At 39.2% G+C, this 24353-nt stretch overlaps 1 protein-coding gene across 1 annotated transcript; it reads right to left on the bottom strand.

Moving 5' to 3' along the window:
• Positions 1 to 1288: 1288 nt before the first annotated feature.
• Positions 1289 to 2699, bottom strand: LOC147959698 (uncharacterized). Its single transcript, XM_087532848.1, has 2 exons — positions 2353 to 2699; positions 1289 to 1616 (listed from the first exon to the last, which is right to left on the bottom strand). The coding sequence occupies exons 1-2, from the start codon at positions 2697 to 2699 to the stop codon at positions 1289 to 1291; spliced, it is 675 nt and encodes a 224-aa protein (XP_087388974.1).
• Positions 2700 to 24353: the final 21654 nt, after the last annotated feature.

The raw sequence follows: 24353 nt of genomic DNA, 5'->3' as shown, positions 1-24353 counted from the left end.
TTATACACGGGGCTCGCTCTCTGTTCCATGACCTGTGGGCCCTTGACGGCTAGCCCGCACAGTCTCGATTACTATGGATTCGTCAACGGTTCTGCCGTGGGCTCGAGTCCAAGTGTATCCTCCTGTGTGTGGCTAGCCTGTCCTTGGGTGGTCATCTTTTTGTTGTTGTTTGAAACTAGTACCTCACTGGTCAATGTGGACTGATGCTTCTATTGTTTGTTCTTGTGAATTTTTGTCCTTGGTTGAACTGTAATCTTTTTGATAGAGTCTTGGCCTTCTTGTTCAAGGCATTATTTGGTATCATCATAGTGATTACCGTATAAACTAAGTTGTACTGAGATTTCAATTGTACTAGCATTGTGATCATTTTATTTTGTGTTGTTTGAAACTAGTGCCTCACTAGTCAATTTGGACTGATGCTTCTGTTGTGGTTCTTTTGATTTTTCTCCTTGGTTGAACTAATATCCTTTTGATTTAGTTTTGGCCTTCTTTTTTCTAGGTTGTGGTTATTTTCAAGGTATTATTTGGTATCATCATAGTACTTGCCGTATAAACTAAGTTGCACTGAGATTTCAATTGTACTAGTATTGTTATTCTTAGTGTGTCACTGTTTTAGGGGATGCGAACTGACGCTTCTCGTTCCTTTTTATTTTTGTAGAATGGATGTACTGTGTGTTCAAGTGTACCAGTACTTTCACTCCCACTATGTTAGTGACTATGAAATACGTACCGATGGTTCCTGGCTTTTCCTGTTGCAGTACTTAGTAATTTTCAAACGACTATAAGCATGATGTTGTTAGTACTGAATGTTGTCCTCGGCTGCAACTTAGTATTTTTAGTGTTCTTCTGAAACTAAAAACTAATTTTTAGTGTGATAGTACTACCGTATAGGACTAAGCTGTACTGAGCGTCCAAGGCTACTATTTGATGTTGTCCTTAGTCTGCCACTGTTTTGTGAAAATATCCGTGTGTGATTTGTTGCTCCACGACTAGTGCTGCATAGTAGCCACATAGTTTCAATCACAACCTACTTCAACTTCAAATGATGGATAAACAAAAAAGGAAGCTACCAAACTTGTTCAAAGACATAAGCGAACGATGTACTATGACATAAGAAAACTTGTTCAACCCTGACTCACATGACATAAGCAAGCTGGTTCAACCTAACAAAAGCAAACTACAAATTTGAAACAACAAATAAAGGACAAGCACAAGCGCAAGCAACACGAAGGCAGACTTTGATGTCTCTTCAACCCACATAGTGGTAGTGGTAGTAGGGGTCAGCCTTCTACTCTTTTGAAATTTCCCGACCAGTTATGGTGTTGTCAATTATCTTCCATGACTTGTACATTGCGTACGCATCTATTCCTGCATACTCAATGAGCTTGTCTGGCAGCGGGCTGATCCCCCACGGTTTGTGGTCTTCCTCCTTGTCGATCTTCTTCTTCATGCTTTTGTAGAATGGGTGGATGACGCTGGCTGCAACATCAGCCAAGGCGTCATACTCTTCTCTGGTGCCTGGAACTCTCCAGTTGCGCTGAATGTCGGTGAAGTTCTTGGGGTTGGTCGCCAAGACAGACATGTTTGGCTTCTCTTTGTCACCTTCAATGTTGAAACTGGCAAATGTGTACAATTTCTGCTCCTATAGGAACTCTTTGAGGCGCTTGGGCCTGCAAGGGGGAGACACATATTGAGGATTAGTGTTCTTTTTTGAAGATTTAATTCTTCTATTTTTTGGTTTACAAGTGATAATCCATGAGGTATATGCTTATATATTATAAGTCGTGGATGAGTATAGTTTAGAAACTAGTACACAAAGTTTTGAAATTAAATTCAAGTACACCATGTTATTTTTCTTTTTTTGGTATCTTCAGTGCTTCACCAAATGCTTCACCAAGTTCAAGAACCTATAACCAGAGTAAATGATCAATGTGCTGCTTACTTCAAGTTTAGTTTTATTTTTGTTGAATAAAAGATCTATACCCGTGCTTCACCAAGTTCTTACTTTATTTTTTGCTGCTGAAAATAACATCAGACCAGGTTCAGAAACTACTTTTGTACATCAAATTTAGAAACATCTTTTAATATATCAACTCTATAAACTACACTAGTGCATCAAGATCGGAAACTATGCTAGTACATCAAGTTCAGAAATTAATCTGGTGAAACATTTTCAGATGCTAATCTAGTGCATCAGTTTCAAAATATATTATAGTGCATCTACTTGAGAAACATGTACTCATGCATCCACTTCACCAACTACAGTAGTTCATCTAGTTGGGAAACAAGTTTAATGAGATTTTTAGGGAGTAGTACTAATAGAACAGATGAATGAAGAGTAGTATGGATCACCATTTTGCGGCCGCTGCGATGTGGTACACCAAGCAGAGTTCCTCCACACATAACTGCAGGATTGATGCCATCTGGGGAAGTTCATCTTTTCTGGTAAACTCCACATCAACTCCGATGAAGCTAGGATACAAGCCGCCGCCCTTCATCCTGAGCCTACTCATCATCTCCTCGGCCTTGTTTGGTTTGCTGGTATAGACGATCTCCAGCATCTCCTTGCCGTGGAGCTCAACCCCTGTGAGGGTTTGAGTGTACTCGCGCTTCTCACCGGGGACGTGAACGTCGTCGAGGTTGCTGCTCTGGTCGTACGTCTCACCACGATGACGCTTGGCGGACGGTTCCTCTGCCATTGCCCTCCTCCAGCAACTGTGGGCTCAGAAGAGAGATGTTTGTGGGTTGTTTGTAGTGGAGATGGAAGCGGCAATGGTGGTTTTTGGAGATGTGGTAGGGATGGAGTCGATTTGGGGCTTTTTGAGGGCGTGGTTTGGGACGTGGGGGAGGTGGTTCTTCCCAGTCGTGGGGGTAGTGGTTGTGGGGTCGCCATTGTAGTCCGTCGTGGCAACCGCCCAGTGGGTGGCGCGGGTGGTGGCCTGGAAGAACCAACCGTCCAAGCCAAGGTTTTTTACTATCGCACTGTTCCGTCTTGTCAAGCTGTACTTATCAACTGCTTATCCCACTTGCACATCTCAGGGTTGGTGATGATGGCATTTTGTACTGTTTAAGTGATGTATACTTTGTGATGTTTTTAGTTTGGAGGTTAAGTCTTATTTTTGCACTGAAGTCTTATACACTAGTTCATCTCAAAACTTTTTTCAGTGCACCGCGAGTTCTTGCTCAAAACTAGGACTTATTTTATTTTCATCTCTCCCAACCTAAGTTAGGCATTTATAGTTTTTCTACTCTCTTTTTAAGGTACTTATGGTTTAGTGTTGTGGATACTGAATTGTAATTTCATACAGTGTAAGGTTTTGAAAATTGGTGTAATAGTGGTGTGTGGATGTAGCGTGAGTGGCCTGACCATTCCTGGTTTTGTAGTACTGACATCATATGTATGTTTGAACTGAGTTTTTTTGGGGGATTGAGATTATTTACGACAAAATCATTAGTTGAGCTCTAGTCAGATTTTATATAAATAAGAAATTTAGCAGAATTGACAAACAATATCTATTTGAACTTCTTGCATTTTAGTAGTTGAACTTGAAAGTAATATTTAATTCGATGGTTTAAATTATGTACATTTAACAGATAGCCTATTAAGTTCTCCGCTTTTTAAAGTTTCATTGTTTTTATATCATATTTTTTCCTTTTTTATCATCCACGGTGCAGAGCTAAAATTATTTTTATTTTTGTATTCAAAATTATTGCCTGCGAACAAGTATTTGAACTTTTCTATTTTCAGTTTTCGAACATTCTGTTGTAGTTTATATTTCTTTGCCACGCGCTCTGCTTTATTCAACTGGCCTTATGGGTGGGGTGTTTGGAGACGATGGAGGTTATTGGGCCCTTTTCCCACCCAAATGGCCCGCGCGGGCGATTTGAGGACTGTTGGATGTGTGTGTGCTCTGGATTTAGTCCCACCTCATTAAGCGAGGGGCTCTCGACTTTTTTATAAGCGTTGTCGAGTCCTACTGGTCGAACTCCTCTGAATACTTACCTGACCGCTTATACACGGCGCTCGCTCTCTCTCTCATGACCTATGGGCCCTGGTCAGCTGGCCCTGCGTTGTGCCGATTACTAGGGATTCGCCAACGGTTCCGCCGTGGGCTTGAGTTCAAGTATCTAGCTGCGTTAGGGCCTGCCTGTCTTCAGGCGGTCAATTTTTTTTGGTTTGAATCTAGTACTTGACTCCACCAGTAATGTGGATTGATACTTTTTGTTGTAGTTCTCGTGAGTTTTGTGGAAGTGTTATCTTTTTCATTGATTTTTTGCCTTCTTTTTGTGTTTGTTTTTGTGATTATTCTCAAGGGTCTTCTGGTATCATTTTTAGCACTATAGTACTTGTGTGTAAATTAAGTTTTACTCAGAGTTCATTGATAGTACCACTTATGTGCTTAATCTTACATTTATTTCTTTGAGGGATTGCAAACTGATGCTTCTTTTTACTTTTTATTGTAGTAAATATGTACTGTCCGGTCAACTTTTTTTGTTGTAGTACTTGTTAATTTTCTAGCAGCTACATATGAATGAGAACAGTACATGAAGTACTAAGATTTTTTCCTTTAACTTTTGAAGCGTTGTTAAGCAACTCAAATTGTACTGATTATTTTCAAATACTGATGTACTATAAGAGTTTAAATTTTCTTTAACAATTTTTTGTTGAGTTACTGGTCGACAGTAGTGTTGACGTTACATAAATCCAGATCAATTTTTTCAAATATATTTGTGACTGCATTCAAAAGGTTTATCAAATGGTTTACATAATAATGTCACTGGTCCAGCGGGCACAAATCACAAATTATATCTTAACTATAGTACTGATCGAGAAATCGATGATAAAGCTAAATAAGTTTTGGTAACGACAGTGTTTTTGATATGATTCCTCATTGTGTACCAAGGAAACCGAGAGTACAAGCTTATTTTTGAGTTGATGCAGCAGCATAACCACTATGGATTCTTCGGTCTTGAGCTCCTTCTAACTAGCCCTGAACGTTGTCCCTTGTTGGCGTCCTTTCCTGCTTGAGCCTTGGCAGCTTCATCATCAGTTTCAGTTCCCTCGTCCCCAATATTGTCATCTTCATTGTCTTCGTCTGATTGGTCGTCATTCTCGTCAAATTCTTCTTCTTCATCCTCTTCTTTTGATTTCTTGGAACTCTGTACCTTGCCCTGTTTCTGTTCAGCGCCACTGACCTCCTTGCCCACTTTGCATGTGCGGGCATTATGTCCATCAGTCCCCCCACACTTGCTGCAAGTGTAGTTGTTACGTGTGTAAATCACATAGCAAAACATGATCATGTTTTGCTTGTGAGAGAAGTTTAGTCTACAGGTCTGCAACATTCAGATCCGTATGTATTTTGCAAATTTCTATATCTACAATACTCTGCACGGAGCTACTCTAGCTAATTGCTCCCACTTTCAATATGTATTTGGATCAAGAATTAGAGTCATCTAGATCGGTGTAAAAAGCTTGCATCGATGTAACTCTTTACGACGAACTCTTTTATCACCTCCATAACCGAGAAATATTTCCTTAGTCTAAGGATAATTTTGACCGTTGTCCAGTGATCTACTCCTAGATACTATTGTATTCCCTTGCCAAAATCATGCTACGGTATACAATAGGTCTGGTACATAGCATAGCATACTTTATAGAACCTATGACTAAGGCATAGGGAATGACTTTTCATTCTCTTTCTATTTTCTGCCGTGGACGGGTTTTGAGTCTTTACTCAACTTCATACTTTGCAACACAGGCAAGAACTCCTTCTTTGACTATTCCATTTTGAACTACTTCAAAAATTTGTCATGGTATGTACTTATTGAAAAATTTATCAAGCGTCTTGATCTATCTCTATAGATCTTGATGCCCAATATGTAAGCAGCTTCATCGAGGTCTTTCATTGAAAAATTCTTATTCAAGTATACTTTTATGCTATCCAGAAATTCAGTATCATTTCCGATCAACAATATGTCATCCACATATAATATTAGAAATGCTACAGAGCTCCCACCCACTTTCTTGTAAATACAGGCTTCTCCAAAAGTTTGTATAAAACTATATGCTTCGATCAACTCATCAAAGCGTATATTCCAACTCCGAGATGCTTGCACCAGTCCATAGATGGATCGCTAGAGCATGCACACTTTGTTAGCACCTTTAGGATTGACAAAACCTTCTGGTTGCATCATATACAAATCTTCTTTAAGATATCCATTAAGGTATGTAGTTTTGACATCCATTTCCCAAATTTCATAATCATAAAATTCGGCAATTGCTAACATGATTCTGACAGACTTAAGCATCGCTACGGGTGAGAAGGTCTCATCGTAGTCAACTCCATGAACTTGTCGAAAACCTTTCGCAACAAGTCGAGCTTTGTAGACAGTAATATTACGGTTAGTGTCAGTCTTCTTCTTGAAGATCCATTTATTCTCTATGGCTTGCCGATAATTGGGCAAGTCAACCAAAGTCCATACTTTGTTCTCATACATGGATCCCATCTCAGATTTCATGGCCTCAAGCCATTTAGTGGAATCTGGGCTCATCATCGCTTCCTCATAGTTCATAGGTTCGTCATGGTCAAGTAACATGATCTTACTCTGGTTGACCTACGAGGTTTGGTAGTAACTTGATCAGAAGTTTCATCATCATCATTAGCTTCCTCACTTCGTGGTGTAGGAATCACTGGAACTGATTTTTGTGATGAACTACTTTCCAATAAGGGAGCAAGTACAGTTACCTCATCAAGTTCTACTTTCCTCCCACTCACTTCTTTCAAGAGAAACTCCTTCTCTAGAAAGGATCCATTCTTAGCAACGAATGTCTTGCCTTCGGATCTATGATAGAAGGTGTACCCAACAGTCTCTTTTGGGTATCCTATGAAGACACATTTCTCCGATTTAGGTTCCAGCTTATTAGGTTGAATCTTTTTCACATAAGCATCGCAGCCCCAAACTTTAAGAAACAACAACTTGGGTTTCTTGCCAAACCACACTTCATAAGGTGTCGTCTCAATGGATTTCGATGGTGCCCTATTTAACATGAATGCAGTCGTCTCTAAAGCATAACCCCAAAACGATAGCGGTAAATCAGTAAGAGACATCATAGATTGCACCATATCTAATAAAGTGCAGTTACGACGTTCGGACACACCATTACGCTGTGGTGTTCCAGGTGGCGTGAGTAGCAAAACTATTCGACATTGTTTCAACTGAAGGCCAAACTCATAATTCAAATATTTCGTCTCCGTGTTCAGATCGCAGAAACTTTATTTTCTTGTTACGATGATTCTCCACTTCACTCTGAAATTCTTTGAACTTTTCAAATGTTTTAGACTTGTGTTTCATTAAGTAGATATACTCATATCTTCTCAAATCATCTGTGAAGGTCAGAAAATAACGATACCCGTCGCGAGACTCAACACTCATTGGATCGCATACATCGGTATGTATTATTTCCAATAAGTCAGTGGCTCGCTCCATTTTTTCGGAGAATGGAGTCTTGGTCATCTTTCCCATGAGGCATGGTTCGCAAGCATCAAATGATTCATAATTGATAACCCACAAGTATAGGGGATCGCAACAGTTTTCGAGGGTAGAGTATTCAACCCAAAATTATTGATTCGACACAAGGGGAGCCAAAGAATATTCTCAAGTATTAGCAGCTGAGTTGTCAATTCAACCACACCTGGAAACTTAATATCTGCAGCAAGGTATTTAATAGCAAAGTAATATGATAGTAGTGGTAACGGTGGTAAAAGGTAACTGTAGCAAAAGTAATATTTTCGGTGTTTTATAGTGATTGTAACAATAGCAACGGAAAAGTAAATAAGCGAAGAACAATATATGGAAAGCTCGTAGGCAATGGATCGGTGATAGAGAATTATGCCAGATGTGGTTCATCATGTAATAGTCATAACCTAGGGTGACACAGAACTAGCTCCAATTCATCTATGTAATGTAGGCATGTATTCCGAATATAGTCATACGTGCTTATGGAAAAGAACTTGCATGGCATCTTTTGTCCTGCCCTCCCGTGGCAGCGGGGTCCTAGCGGAAACTAAGGGATATTAAGGCCTCCTTTTAATAGAGTACCGGAATGAAGCATTAACACATAGTGAATACATGAACTCCTCAAACTATGGTCATCACCGGTAAGTATCCCAATTATTGTCACTTCGGGGTTAACGGATCATAACACATAATAGGTGACTATAGACTTGCAACATAGGATCAAAAACTCTCATATATTGATGAAAACACAATAGGTTCAGATCTGAAATCATGGCACTCGGGCCCTAGTGACAAGCATTAAGCATAGAAAAGTCATAGCAACATCAATCTTAGAACATAGTGGATACTAGGGATCAAACCCTAAAAAACTAACTCGATTACATGATAAATCTCATCCAGCCCATCACCGTCCAGCAAGCCTACGATGGAATTACTCACGCATGGCAGTGAGCATCATGAAATTGTTGATGGAGGATGGTTGATGATGATGATGATGGCGACGGATTCCCCACTCCGGAGCCCCGAACGGACTCCAGATCGGCCATCTTGAGAGAGTTTAGGGCTTGGCGGTGGGTCCGTATCGTAAAACGCGATGAATCCTTCTCCCTGGTTTTTTCTCCCTAAAAGTGAATATATGGAGTCAGGGTTGAGGTCGTAGGAGCATCAGGGGTCCCACGAGCCAGGGGGCGCGCCCCCCACCCTCGTGGACAGGTGGAGGCCCCCCTGACATGGATCTTCCTTCCAGTATTTTTTATATATTCCAAAATAATTCTTCGTTGATGTTCATGTCATTCCGAGAACTTTTATTTCTGCACAAAAATAACACCATGGCAATTCTGCTGAAAACAACGTCAGTCCGGGTTAGTTCCATTCAAATCATGCAAGTTAGAGTCCAAAACAAGGGCAAAAGTGTTTGGAAAAGTAGAGACGACAGCGACGTATCAACTCCCCCTAACTTAAACCTTTGCTTGTCCTCAAGAAATTCAGTTGATAAACTGAAAGTGATAAAGAAAAACTTTTACAAACTCGGTTTGCTCTTGTTGTTGCAAGTATGTAAAGCCAGCATTCAAGTTTTCAGCAAAGATTATGAACTAACCATATTCACAATAACACTTAGGTCTCATGTTTACTCATATCAATGGCATAATCAACTAGCGAGCAATAATAATAAATCTCGGATGACAATACTTTCTCAAAACAATCATGATATGATATAACATGATGGTATCTCGCTAGCCCTTTCTGAGACCGCAAAACATAAATGCAGAGCACCTTTAAAGATCAAGGACTGACTAGACATTGTAATTCATGGTAAAAGAGATCCAGTCAAGTCATACTCAATGTAAACTAATAGTAATGAATGCAAATGATAGTGGTGCTCTCCAACTGCTGCTTTTTAATAAGAGGATGATGACTCAACATAAAAGTAAATAGATAGGCCCTTCGCAGAGGGAAGCAGGGACTTGTAGAGGTGCCAGAGCTCGATTTTGAAATAGATATGAATAATATTTTGAGTGGCATACTTTCATTGTCAACATAAAAACCAAGAGATTGCGATATCTTCCATGCTACACACATTATAGGCGGTTCCCAAATAGAATGGTAAAGTTTATACTCCCCCTCCACCAACAAACACCAATCCATGGCTTGCTCGAAACAACGAGTGCCTCCAACTAACAAGAGTCCCGGGGGAGTTTTTTTTGCAGTTATTTTGGTTTGATTTGCATAAAGCATGGGACTGGGCATCCCGGTGACCAGTCATTTTCTCGTGAGTGAGGAGCGGAGTCCAGTCCTCTTGAGAATAACCCGCCTAACATGGAAGATACAGACAACCCTAGTTGATACATGGCTATTCGAGCATACAAAACAGAATGTTTATTTGAAGGTTTAGAGTTTGGCACATACAAATTTACATGGAACGGCAGGTAGATATCATATATAGGTAGGTATGGTGGAATCATATGAAATAACTTTGGGGTTTATGGAATTGGATGCACAAGCAGTATTCCCGCTTAGTACAAGTGAAGGCTAGCAAAAGACTGGGAAGCGACCAGCTAGAGAGCGACAACAGTCATGAACATGCATTAAAATTAATCAACACCGAATGTAAACATGAGTAGGATATAATGCACCATGAACATAAATATCATAGAGGCTATGTTGATTTTGTTTCAACTACATGCGTGAACATGTGCCAAGCCAAGCCACTCGAATCGTTCAAAAGAGGATACCGCCCTATCATACCACATCACAACCATTTTAATAGCATGTTGGCACGCAAGGTAAACCATTATAAGCTCCTAGCTAATTAAGCATGGCATAAGCAACTATAATCTATAATTGTCATTGCAAACATGTTTATTCATAATAGGCTGAATCAGGAACGATGGAATAATCATATTTACAAAAACAATAGAGGTCGAGTTCATACCAGCTTTTCTCATCTCAATAAGTTCATCATATAATCATCATTATTGACTTTCACTTGCACGACCGAATAGTGTGGATAATAATAATAGTGCACATGCATTGGACTAAGCTGGAATCTGCAAGTATTCAATTCAAGAGAGAAGACAAGGTAATATGGGCTCTTTGTCAGATCAACAATAATGCATATAAGAGCCACTTTAACATTTTAATTATGGTCTTCTCCTCTTGACCCCCAAACAACAAGAAAATAAATAAAACTATTTACACGGGAAAGCTCCCAACAAGCAAAAGAAGAACGAGAAATCTTTTTGGGTTTTCTTTTTAATTACTACTACAAGCATGGAAAGTAAACTAACTAAAAGTTACAACTAATTTTTTTGTTTTTCTTAAGGTTTATTAAACACACAAGAAGAAAGCATAAAAAGGAAAATAAACTAGCATGGATGATACAATGAAAAAGTATGAGCACCGACAACTAGCAATGAGTGTGTGAACATGAATGTAATTTCAGTGAGAAATACGTACTCCCCCATGCTTAGGCTTTTGGCCTAAGTTGGTCTATGGCCACGGCTGGCCTAGCGGATATCCAAGGTTGTAGTTGGGGTCGTACTGAGATGCAACAGCTATTGCCTCATGAGCTGCTACTTGGAGACGGGCCATCTTCGTCCTCCTCTTATACTCGTCCGCCTCCTCCCTGGTTATAACATGTCTCCCTTTTGCCTGAGAGTCAAAGAAAGCAGGAGCAGGGAGAGCGACCTGATAGGTGTGTCGTCTGTCAAAGATTAGTCGGTACTGGAGGAACTGATCATTCCTCTCAACAAACTAATGACGAACCATGGCCTCATAATCTAAATAAACAGGAGGCAACTCAATATCATGCCCATGTATGGGTATACCAAGAAAATTAGCTAGACGGGTTGCATAAATTCCACCAAAGAAATCTCCATGAGTATGATCATTATGCAACCTACGTGCAACGATAGCCCCCAAGTTGTATTGTTTATCTCCTAAAACAGTGCTTCTGAGAATGCTAAGATCAGGCACACACATGTGACATGCTTCATCTTTACATTAATGCATCTACCTATGAAGAGAGCAAAATAATGTATAGTAGGAAAATGAATGCTCCCTATGGTAGATTGTGTTATGTCTCTAGATTCCCCCACAGTTCTACTAGCAAGAAAATCTCTAAATTCAGATTTGCGAGGTTCATTAGGAATACCCCATTGTGGAAGTTTGGAAGCAGTGTTAAAATCCTCTGAGTCCATAGTATAAGAATTTTCATAGAGATCAAACAGGACAGTTTGAGAATTGCGTGACAATGAAAATTCAAACCTCCTCACAAAGGAATCAGCGAGATAGTGGTATTGGCGGCACTTATCTGCCTCGAAGCTCTCAAGGTCGGCATTACGCACATACGCGTTAAATTCTTTCTTGATTCCTGCTCGATCCATAAAGTCCTCTGAAGGCCATTCACAAGCCCGCACTTGAGCTTCCCTCGGTGGTTCATCATCGGCATCGCGTATTGCGAGCCTGGGTCCTTGCTTCCTTGAAGGACCACCTTGGTACACTTTCCTAAACATATTTCTTCCTCTGAAAAAATTCTGAAATTTTAGTAACTTCAAAATAAAGGTGAACCAAACTCAACAAAATTGATAGCAACTACTCCTACAAGTGCCTATAAGCAATAATATGAATCAAAACTACTTTTGACCATATAAATTTGACATGAAAGCTCAAGAACAAGGTCACCTAAGCAGCAAAAATATGCAATGAATAAAACACTAGAACAAAAACTAATTGGACCATTGGAGGAGTCACATACCAAGGAACAATCCCCAAAGCAGTTTTGTGAGAGGTGCTTTGAGCAAGGAGATCGAAAATGGCAGCAAAATGATCTTGGACTCGGGTTTGAGCTGGTTAGTGATGTTTGTGGGAGGAAGAAAGAGTGTGTGGTAGCTGGAATAAGTGGAGGGGAGTCACCATGGGCCCACGAGGTAGGGGGCGCGTCCAGGGGGTAGGGAACGCCCTCCACCCTCGTGGCCAGGTGCTTGCTCCCCCTGCTATATTCTCAGTGTCAGATATTCTCAAATATTCCAGAAAAAATCATATTTAAATTTCAGGGCATTTGGAGAACTTTTATTTTTGGGGTATTTTTTATTGCATTGATAATTCAGAAAACAGACAAAAATTACTATTTTTTCTTTATTTAATATAAATAACAGAAAGTAAAAAGAGGGTACAGAGAGTTGTGTTTTCTAAATTCATCCATCTCATGCTCATCAAAAGGAATCCACTAACAAGGTTGAGCGGGTCTTGTTAACAAACTCATTCCGAATAACATGGAACCGGAGAATTTTCGAATAACACTAGGTTACCTCAACGGGGATATGCACATCCCCAACAATAAGAATATCATATTTCTTCTTGACAGTAGGAAGAGGAAATTCAAAACCTCCAAAAATAATCGATGGAATTTTTCCAATAGAGTTGATACTGTGGACTTGAGGTTGTTTCCTCGGAAGGTGTATCGTATGCTCATTACCATTTACATGAAAAGTGGCAATTCCTTTAGTGCAATCAATAACAGCCCCTACAGTATTCAAAAAGGGTCTTCCAAGATAATAGACATACTATCGTCCTCGGGAATATCAAGAATAACAAAGTTCGTTAAAATAGTCACGTTTGCAACCACAACAGGCACATCCTAACAAATACCGACGGGTATAGCAGTTGATTTATCAGCCATTTGCAAAGATATTTCAGCAGGTGTCAACTTATCCAAATCAAGTCTATGATATAAAGAGAGAGGCATAACACTAACACCGGCTCCAAGATCACATAAAGCAGTTTTAACATAGTTTCCTTTAATGGAGCATGGTATAGTTGGTACTCCGGGATCTCCTAGTTTCTTAGGTATTCCACCCTTAAAAGTATAATTAGCAAGCATGGTGGAAATTTCAGCTTCCGGTATCTTTCTTTTATTAGTAACAATTTCTTTCATGTACTTAGCATAAGGATTCATTTTAAGCATATCAGTCAAACGCATACGCAAGAAGATAGGTCTAATCATTTCAACAAAGCGCTCAAAATCCTCATCATCCTTTTTCTTGGATGGTTTAGGAGGAAAAGGCATGGATTTCTGAACCCATGGTTCTATTTCTTTACCGTGCTTCCTAGCAACAAAGTCTCTCTTATCATAACGTTGATTCTTTGATTGTGGGTTATCAAGATCAACAGCGGGTTCAATCTCTACATCATTATCATTGCTAGGTTGAGCATCAACTTGAAAATCATCATTAACATTATTACTAGGTTCATGTTCATTACCAGATTATGTTTCAGCATCAGAAATAGAAATATCGTTAGGATTCTCAGGTGTGTCAATAACAGGTTCACTAGAAGCATGCAAAGTCCTATCATTTTTCTTTTTCTTCCTCTTAGTAGGACTATGTGTATCAATATTAGTTCTCTAAGAATCTTGCTCAATTCTCTTAGGATGGCCCTCAGGATATAAAGGTTCCTGAGTCATTTAACCACCCCTAGTCATAACTCTAACATCATTATCATTTTTCTTACTATTTAATTCATTGAGCAAATCATTCTGAGATTTAAGTACTTGTTCTACTTGAGTGGTAACCATAGAAGCATGTTTACTAATAAGTTTAAGTTCACCTTTAATATTAGCCATATAATCACCCAAGTGTTCAAGCATATCAGCATTGCGTTTTAATTCTCTACCCAAATAAGCATTGAAGTTTTCTTGTTTATCCATAAAGTCATCAAACTTATCCAAGCATGGGCTAGCAAACTTAGTAAATGGGATTTCAGCTTTATCATATCTATAGAGAGAATTTACCTTTACTACCTGTGTCGGGTTATCAAGACCATGTATTTCTTCAAAGGTGATGGATTAAGACCATGTATTTCTTCAACAGGCGGTAAATTAAGACCATGTATTTCTTCAATAGGAGGTAAATTCTTAACATCTTCAGCTTTAATACCTTTTTCTTTCATAGATTTCTTTGCCTCTTGCATATCTTCAGGGCTGAGAAATAGAATACCCCTTTTCTTCGGAGTTGGCTTAGGGGTTGGTGCAGGAATTGGATAAGGAATTGGGTCAGGAAGTGTCCAATTATTTTCATTAGTCAACATATTATTCAATAAAATTTCAGCTTCATCTGGTGTCCTTTCCCTAAAAACACAACCAGCACAACTATCCAGGTGGTCTCTGGAAGCATCAGTTAGTCCATTATAAAAGATATCAAGTATTTCATTTTTCTTAAGAGGATGATCAGGCAAAGCATTAAGTAATCGGAGAAGCCTCCCCCAAGCTTGTGGGAGACTCTCTTCTTCAATTTACACAAAACTATATATTTCCCTTAAAGCAGCTTGTTTCTTATGAGCGGGGAAATATTTAGCAAAGAAGTAATAAATCATACCCTGGGGACTACGCACACAACCAGGATCAAGAGAATTAAATCATATCTTAGCATCACCCTTTAATGAGAACGGAAATAATTTAAGGATATAATAATAGCGAGTTTTCTCATCATTAGTGAACAGGGTGGCTATATCATTTAATTTAGTAAGATGTGCCACAACAGTTTCAGATTCATAGCCATAGAAAGGATCTGATTCAACCAAAGTAATTATCTCAGGATCAACAGAGAAATCATAATCCTTATCAGTAACAAAGATAGGTGAAGTAGCATAAGCAGGATCATATTTCATTCTAGCATTCAGAGTTTTTTGTTTCCGCTTAGCTAATAATTTCTTAAGATCACTCCTATCATTGCAAGCAAGAAAATCTCTAGCAGTTTCTTCATCCATAACATAGCCCTCAGGCACAACATGCAATTCATATCTAGGGGGAGAGTCTTCATCATCACTTTCATCAATCTTATTAGTTTCAATAATTTCATTCTCTCTAGCCCTAGCAAGTTGTTCATCAAGAAATTCACCAAGTGGCACAGTAGTATCAAGCATAGAAGTAGTTTCATCATAAGTATTATGCATAGCAGAAGTGGCATCATCAATAACATGCAACATATCATAATTAATAGCAGAAGCAGGTTTGGTTGTCGCAAGCTTACTCAAAAAGAAGGTGAATCAAGTGCAGAGCTAGATGGCAGTTCCTTACCTCCCCTCGTAGTTGAGGGATAAATCTTGGTTCTTGGATCTTTCAAGTTCTTCAAAATGATAAGCAGATATAATTCCCAAGTGACTCAAAGAATAGAGCTATGCTCCCCGTCAACGGCGCCAGAAAATAGTCTTGATAACCCTCAAGTATAGGGGATCACAACAGTTTTCGAGGGTAGAGTATTCAACCCAAATTTATTGATTCGACACAAGGGGAGCCAAAGAATATTCTCAAGTATTAGCAGCTAAGTTGTCAATTCAACCACACTTGGAAACTTAATATCTACAGCAAGGTATTTAGTAGCAAAGTAATATGATAGTAGTGGTAACGGTGGTAAAAGGTAACTGTAGCAAAAGTAATATTTTGGTGTTTTATAGTGATTGTAACAATAGCAACGGAAAGGTAAATAAGCGAAGAAAAATATATGGAATGCTCGTAGGCAATGGATCGGTGATAGAGAATTATGTCGGATGCGGTTCATCATGTAACTGTCATAACCTAGGGTGACACAGAACTAGCTCCAATTCATCTATGTAATGTAGGCATGTATTCTGAATATAGTCATACGTGCTTATGGAAAAGAACTTGCATGGCATCTTTTGTCCTGCCCTCCCGTGGCAGCGGGGTCCTAGCGGAAACTAAGGGATATTAAGGCCTCCTTTTAATAGAGTACCGGAACGAAGCATTAACACATAGTGAATACATGAACTCCTCAAACTATGGTCATCACCAGTAAGTATCCCAATTATTGTCACTTCGGGGTTAACGGATCATAACACATAATAGGTGACTATAGACTTGCAAGATAGGATCAAAAACTCTCATATATTGATGAAAACACAATAGGTTCAGATCTGAAATCATGGCACTCGGGCCCTAGTGACAAGCATTAAGCATAGAAAAGTCATAGCAACATCAATCTTAGAACATCAAGCATATGACCTAAACGGCAGTGCCACAAGTATGTTGCACTATCATTATCAACTTTGCATCTTTTGGCATCAATATGACCTATCACTATCACTACGATCGAGATTCAATAAACCATTTATATTAAGTGTATGACCATAGAAGGTTTTATTCATGTAAACAGAACAAAAATTATTCTTTGACTTAAATGAATAACCATATTGCAATAAACATGATCCAGTCATATTCATGCTCAACACAAACACCAAATAACATTTATTTTAGGTTCAACACTAATCCCGAAGGTAAAAAGGAGTGTGCCTTGGAATTATTTCCAACACACATCGTCACCTTGTCCTTAACTAGTCTCTGTTCATTTTGCAACTCCTGTTTCGAGTTACTAGTCATAGCAACTGAACCAGTATCAAATACCCAGGGGTTACTATGAACACTAGTAAAGTACACATCAATAACATGTATATCATATATACTTTTGTTCACTTTGCCATCCTTCTTATCCGCCAAGTATTTGGGGAAATTCCGCTTCCTAGTGACCATTTCCTTTGTAGTAGAAGCACTCAGTTGCAGGCTTGGGTCTAGCTTTGGGCTTCTTCATGGGAGTGGCAACTTGATTGCAATTCTTCTTGAAGTTCCCTTTCTTTCCCTTGCCCTTTTACTTGAAACTAGTGGTCTTGTCAACCATCAACACTTGATGCTTTTCTTGATTTCTACCTTCGCCGATTTCAGCATCGTGAAGAGCTCGGGAATCATTTTACGTCATCCCTAGCACATTATAGTTCATCACTAAATTCTAGTAACTTGGTGATGGTGACTAGAGAACTCTGTCAATCACTATCTTATCTGGAAGATTAACTCCCACTTGATTCAAGCAATTGTAGTACCCAGAGAATCTGAGCACATGCTCACTGGTTGAGCTATTCTCCTCCATCTTGTAGGCAAAGTACTGTCAGAGGTCTCATACCTCTCGAAACGGGCATGAGTCTGAAATACCAATTTCAGCTCTTGGAACATCTTATATGTTCCGTGGCATTCAAAACGGTTTTTGAAGTCCCGGTTCTAAGCCGTAAAGCATGGTGCACTAAACTATCAAGTAGTCATCATACCGAGCTTGCCAAACGTTCATAACGTCTGCATCCGCTCCTGCAATAGGTCCGTCACCTAGCAGTGCATCGAGGACATAATTCTTCTGTGCAGCAATGAGGATAATCCTCAGATCACGGAGCTAGTCCGCATCATTGCTACTATCATCTTTCAACTTATTTTTCTCTAGGAACATATCAAAAAATAAAGCGGGGGAGCTATACACGAGCTATTGATCTACAACATAGATATGCAAAAACTACTAGGACTAAGTTCATGATAAATTAAAGTTCAATTAATCATATTACTTAAGAACTCCCACTTAGATAGACATCACTCTAATCATCTAAGTGATCACGTGATCCATATCAACTAAACCATGTCCGATCATCACGTGAGATGGAGTAGTTTTCAATGGTAAACATCACTATGTTGATCATATCTTCTATATGATTCATGCTCGACCTTTCGGTCTTAGTGTTCCGAGGCCATGTCTGCATATGCTAGGCTCGTCAAGTTTAACCCGAGTATTTTGCTTGTGCAAAACTGGCTTGCACCCGTTGTATGTGAACCTAGAGCTTATCACACCCGATCATCACGTGGTGTCTCGGCACGACGAACTGTAGCAACGGTGCATACTCAGGGAGAACACTTGTACCTTGAAATTTAGTGAGAGATCATCTTATAATGCTACCGCCAAACTAAGAAAAATAAGATGCATAAAGATAAACATCACATGTAATCAAATAAGTGATATGATATGGCCATCATCATCTTGTGCCTTTGATCTCCATCTCCAAAGCACCGTCATGATCACCATCGTCACCGGCTTGACACCTTGATCTCCATCGAAGCATCATTGTCGTCTCGCCAACTATTGCTTCCACGACTATTGCTACCGCTTAGTGATAAAGTAAAGCAATTACATGGTGATTGCATTTCATACAATAAAGCGACAACCATATGGCTCCTGTCAGTTGCCGATAACTGTGTTACAAAACATGATCATCTCATACAACAATTTATATAATCACATCTTGACCATATCACATCACAACATGCCCTGCAAAAACAAGTTAGACGTCCTCTACTTTGTTGTTGCAAGTTTTACGTGGATGCTACGGGCTTCTTGAAAGAACTGTTCTTACCTACGCATCAAAACCACAACATAGTATAGTGATTGCTTTTTGATCTTCAGAAATAACTTTGTTCATTGAAACCGATTCAACTAAAGTTGGAGAAACAGACACCCACTAGCCACCTGTGTGCGAAGCATGTTGATGTCTACTACACAACCTTCTTGTAGACGTTGTTGGGCCTCCAAGTGCAGAGGTTTGTAGGACAGTAGCAAATTTCCCTCAAGTGGATGACCTAAGGTTTATCAATCCGTAGGAGGCGTAGGATGAAGATGGTCTCTCTCAAGCAACCCTGCAACCAAATAACAAAGAGTCTCTTGTGTCCCCAACACACCCAATACAATGGTAAATTGTATAGGTGCACTAGTTCGGCGAAGAGATGGTGATACAAGTGCAATATGGATAGTAGATGATAGTTTTTGTAATCTGAAATAATAAAAACAGCAAGGTAACAAGTGATAAAACTGAGCGTAAACGGTATTGCAATGCGTGGAAATAAGGCCTAGGGTTCATATTTTCGCTAGTGCAAGTTCCCTCAACAATACTAACATAATTGGATCACATAACTATCCCTCAACATGCAACAAAGAGTCACTCCAAAGTCACTAATAGCGGAGAACGAACAAAGAGATTATGGTAGGGTACGAAACCACCTCAAAGTTATTCTTTCCAATCAATCCGTTGGGCTATTCCTATAAGTGTCACAAACAGCCCTATAGTTCGTACTAGAATAACACCTTAAGACACAAATCAACCAAAACCCTAATGTCACCTAGATACTCCAATGTCACCTCAAGTATCCGTGGGTATGATTATACGATATGCGTCACACAATCTCAGATTCATCTATTCAACCAACACAAAGGACCTCAAGGAGTGCCCCAAAGTTCTACCGGAGAATCACGACGAAAACGTGTGCCAACCCCTATGCATAGGTTCCCAATGTCACGAAACCCACAAGTTGGTCACCAAGACATACATCAAGTGGCACATGGTATCCCATTGTCACCACAGATATCCACGGCAAGACATACATCAAGTGTTCTCAAGTCTTTAAAGACTCAATCCGATAAGATAACTGCAAAGGGGAAACTCAATTCATCACAAGAGAGAAGAGGGGGAGGAGAAACATAAGATCCAACTATAATAGCAAAGCTCGCGATACATCAAGATCGTGCCAAATCAAGAACACGAGAGAGAGAGATCAAACACATAGCTACTGGTACATACCCTCATCCCCGAGGGAGAACTACTCCCTCCTCGTCATGGAGAGCGCCGGGATGATGAACATGGCCACCGGTGAGGGTTCCCCCCTCCAGCAGGGTGCCGGAACAGGGTCCCGATTGACTTTTGGTGGCTACGGAGGCTTCTGGCGGCGGAACTCCCGATCTATCTTGCGTTCTGGAAGTTTTAGGGTACGTGGAGTTATATAGGCGGAAGAAGTACGTCAGGGGAGCCACGAGGGCCCCACGAGACAGGGGACGCGCCCTAGGGGGGGGGGGCACGCCCCCACCCTCGTGAGCACCTCATTCCTTCCTTGACGTGGGGTCCAAGTCCATCAGGTGTGTTTCCTTCCAAAAATAACTTCTCTAGTTGATTTCGTTCCTTTTCGACTCCGTTTGATATTCCTTTTCTTCGAAACACTGAAATAGGCATAAAACAGCAAATCTGGGCTGGGCCTTCGGTTAATAGGTTAGTCCCAAAAGTAACATAAAAGTGGATAATAAAGCCCAATATTGCCTAAAACAGTAGATAATATAGCATGGAGCAATCAAAAATTATAGATACGTTGGAGACGTATCAAGCATCCCCAAGCTTAATTCCTGCTCGTCCTCGAGTAGGTAAATGATAAAAAAGATAATTTTTGATGTGGAATGCTAGTTGGCATAATTTCAATGTAATTCTTCTTAATTGTGGCATGAATATCCATATTCGAAAGATTCAAGACAAAAGTTCATATTGATATAAAAATAATAATACTTCAAGCATACTAACAAAGCAATCATGTCTTCTCAAAATAACATGGCCAAAGAAAGTTATCCCTACAAAATCATATAGTTTGGCTATGCTCCATCTTCACCACACAACATATTTAAATCATGCACAACCTCGATGACAAGCCAAGCAATTTTTCATACTTTTGATGTTCTCAAACTTTTTCAATCTTCACGCAATACATGAGTGTGAGCCATGAACATAGGACTATAGGTGGAATAGAATGGTGGTTGTGGAGAAGACAAAAAGGGAGAAGATAGTCTCACATCAACTAGGCGCATCAACGGGCTATGGAGATGCCCATCAATAGATATCAATGTGAGTGAGTAGGGATTTCCATGCAACGGATGCACTAGAGCTATAAATGTATGAAAGCTCAACAAAAGAAAGTAGTGGGTGTGCATCCAACTTGCTTGCTCACGAAGACCTAGGGCACTTGAGGAGGCCCATTATTGGAATATACAAGCCAAGTTCTATAATGAAAAATTCCCACTAGTATATGAAAATGACAAAACAAGAGACTCTCCATATGAAGAACATGGTGCTACATTGACACACAATATATGAGACTCGCTATATGAAGAACATGGTGCTACTTTGAAGTACAGGTGTGGTAAAAGGATAGTAGCATTGTCCCTTTTATTTTCTTAATTTTTTTATTTGGCCTTTTTTTGGCCTTCCTTTTTTTATTTGGCCTTCCTTTTTTTATTTAGCCTTTTTTTGGGGGACAATGCTCTATTGAATGATGATCATCACACTTCTATTTTATTTACAACTCGATGATACAACTCGATACTAGAACAAAGATGACTCTATATGAATGCCTCCGGCGGTGTACCGGGATATGCAATGAATCAAGAGTGACATGTATGAAAGAATTATGAACGGTGGCTTTGCCACAAATACTATGTCAACTACATGATCATGCTAGCAATATGACAATGATGAAGCGTGTCATAATAATGGAACGGTGGAAAGTTGCATGGCAATATATCTCGGAATGGCTATGGAAATGCCATAATAGGTAGGTATGGTGGCTGTTTTGAGGAAGGTATATGGTGGGTTTATGGTACCGGCAAAAGTTGCGCGGTACTAGAGAGGCTAGCAAAGGTGAAAGGGTGGGAGTGCGTATAATCCATGGACTCAACATTAGTCATAAAGAACTCACATACTTATTGCAAAAATCTAGAAGTTATCAAAGCAAAGTATTACACGCATGCTCCTAGGGGGATAGATTGGTAGGAAAAGACCATCGCTCGTCCCCGACCGCCACTCATAAGGAAGACAATCAATAAATAAATCATGCTCCGACTTCGTCACATAACGATTCACCATACGTGCATGCTACGGGAATCAAAAACTTCAACACAAGTATTTCTCAAATTGATAACCACTCAACTATCATGACTCTAATATCACCATCTCCATATCTCAAAACAATTATCAAGTATCAAACTTCTCATAGTATTCAACACACTCATAAGAGAATTTTATTATTCTTGAATACCTAGCATATTAGGATTTTTAAGCACATTACCATGCTATTTAAGACTCTCAAAATAATCTAAGTGAAGCATGAGAGTTCATCTATTTCTTCAAAATAAAACTACCACCATGCTCTAAAAGGATATAAGTGAAGCACTAGAGCAAATGACAAACTACTCCGAAAGATATAAGTGAAGATCAATGAGTAGTCGAATAATTATGCAACTATGTGAAGACTCTCTAACATTTAATAATTTCAGATCTTGGTATTCTATTCAAACAGCAAGCAAAGCAAATAAAATGACATTCTAAGAATAGCAAACATCATGGGAAGAAGCAAAAACTTAGGATCAACCGATACTAACCGATAGTTGTTGAAGAAGAAAGGTGGGATGCCAACCGGGGCATCCCCAAGCTTAGATGCTTGAGACTTCTTGAAATATTATCTTGGGGTGCCTTGGGCATACCCAAGCTTGAGATTTTGTGTCTACTTAATACCTCTCATATCACGGTCTCCCTAAATCTCAAAGGCTCCATCCACACAAAACTCAACAAGGACTCGTGAGATAAGTTAGTATAAACCATTGCCAAAACCTTATCATACTCTACTGTAGCAGATCACTAAAATTATTATTCAACATTGCATACTAAATGCCTCTGCATATTTAATAGTCCTATCCTCAAATAGAATCATTAAAGAAGCAAACATATGCAAACAATGCAAACATAACAGCAATCTGCCTAAACAGGATAGTCTGTAAAGAATGCTGCAACATACATACTTCCCTAGCTCCAAAAATTATGAAAGAAAATTCCCACTGTAGTAAATTTATCAGAGCTTAATATGCAAAAGTTTTCGACATTTTATCACATTCTGACTTTTCTAGGGAATTATTGCAACAACGGTAAACTTTCTGTTTTCAAACAGCAACAAGTGGACTTCTAAAATAGGCATAGTAAAGACTATCAATGCCACTTTTATTGAAATAAAAGATGCAAAACATTTTTCTAAAAAACAGCAAGAAAATCCTAACAAAATAAATTGACGCTCCAAGCAAAACACATATCATGTGGTGAATAAAAATATAGCTCCAAGTAAAGTTACCGATGAACGAAGACGAAAGAGGGGATGCCTTCCGGGGCATCCCCTAGCTTAGGCTCTTCGTTGTCCTTGAATATTACCTTGGGGTGCCTTGGGAATCCCAAATCCTAGGCTCTTACCACTCCTTGTTCAATAGTCCATCGAATCCTTACCCAAAACTTGAAAACTTCACAACACAAAACTTAAAGTAGAAAACTCGTGAGCTCCGTTAGTATAAGAAAATAAATCACCACTTCAAGGTACTGTAATGAACTCATTATTTATTTATATTGGTGTTAAAAATACTGTATTCAAACTTCTCTATGGTTTATAAACTATTTTACTAGCAATAGATTCATCAAAATAAGTAAACAACACATGAAAAACAGAATCTGTCAAAAACAGAACAGTCTGTAGTAATCTGGATCAAACGTATACTTCTGGAACTCATAAAATTCTCAAATAAATTGCTGGACCTGAGGAATTTATATATTAATCATCTGAAAAAATAATTAACTAAATATAACTCTCCAAATAAAAATGGCAACAATTCTCGTGAGCGCTAAAGTTTCTGTTTTTGACAGCATGATCAACACGACTTCCCCCAAGTCTTCCCAAAGGTTCTACTTGGCACAAACACTAATTAAACATATAAAACCACATCTAAACAGAGGATAGATGAATTATTTATTACTAAACAGGAACAAAAAGCAAGGAACTAAAATGAAATTGGGTTGCCTCCCAACAAGCGCTATCGTTTAGTGCCCCTAGCTAGGCATGATGATTTCAACAATGCTCACATAAAGGATAAGAATTGTAACATAAAGAGAGCATCATGAAGAATATGACTAGCACATTTAAGTCTAGCATACTTCCTATGCATAGGGATTTTGTGAGCAAACAACTTGTGGGAACAAGAATCAACTTGCATAGAAGGTAAAACAAGCATAACTTCAAAATTTTAAGCACATAGAGAGGAAACTTGATATTATTGCAATTCCTACAAGCATATGTTACTCCCTCATAATAATTTTCAGTAGCATCATGAATGAAT

Source organism: Triticum urartu, chromosome 7A, assembly GCF_056163025.1.
Source record: "Triticum urartu cultivar PI428250 chromosome 7A, HENAU_Tu73, whole genome shotgun sequence".
Classification (NCBI taxonomy): Eukaryota; Viridiplantae; Streptophyta; class Magnoliopsida; order Poales; family Poaceae; genus Triticum; species Triticum urartu.
Note: the sequence above shows the minus strand (reverse complement) of the source record. Positions and strands in the feature narration are given on the sequence as shown.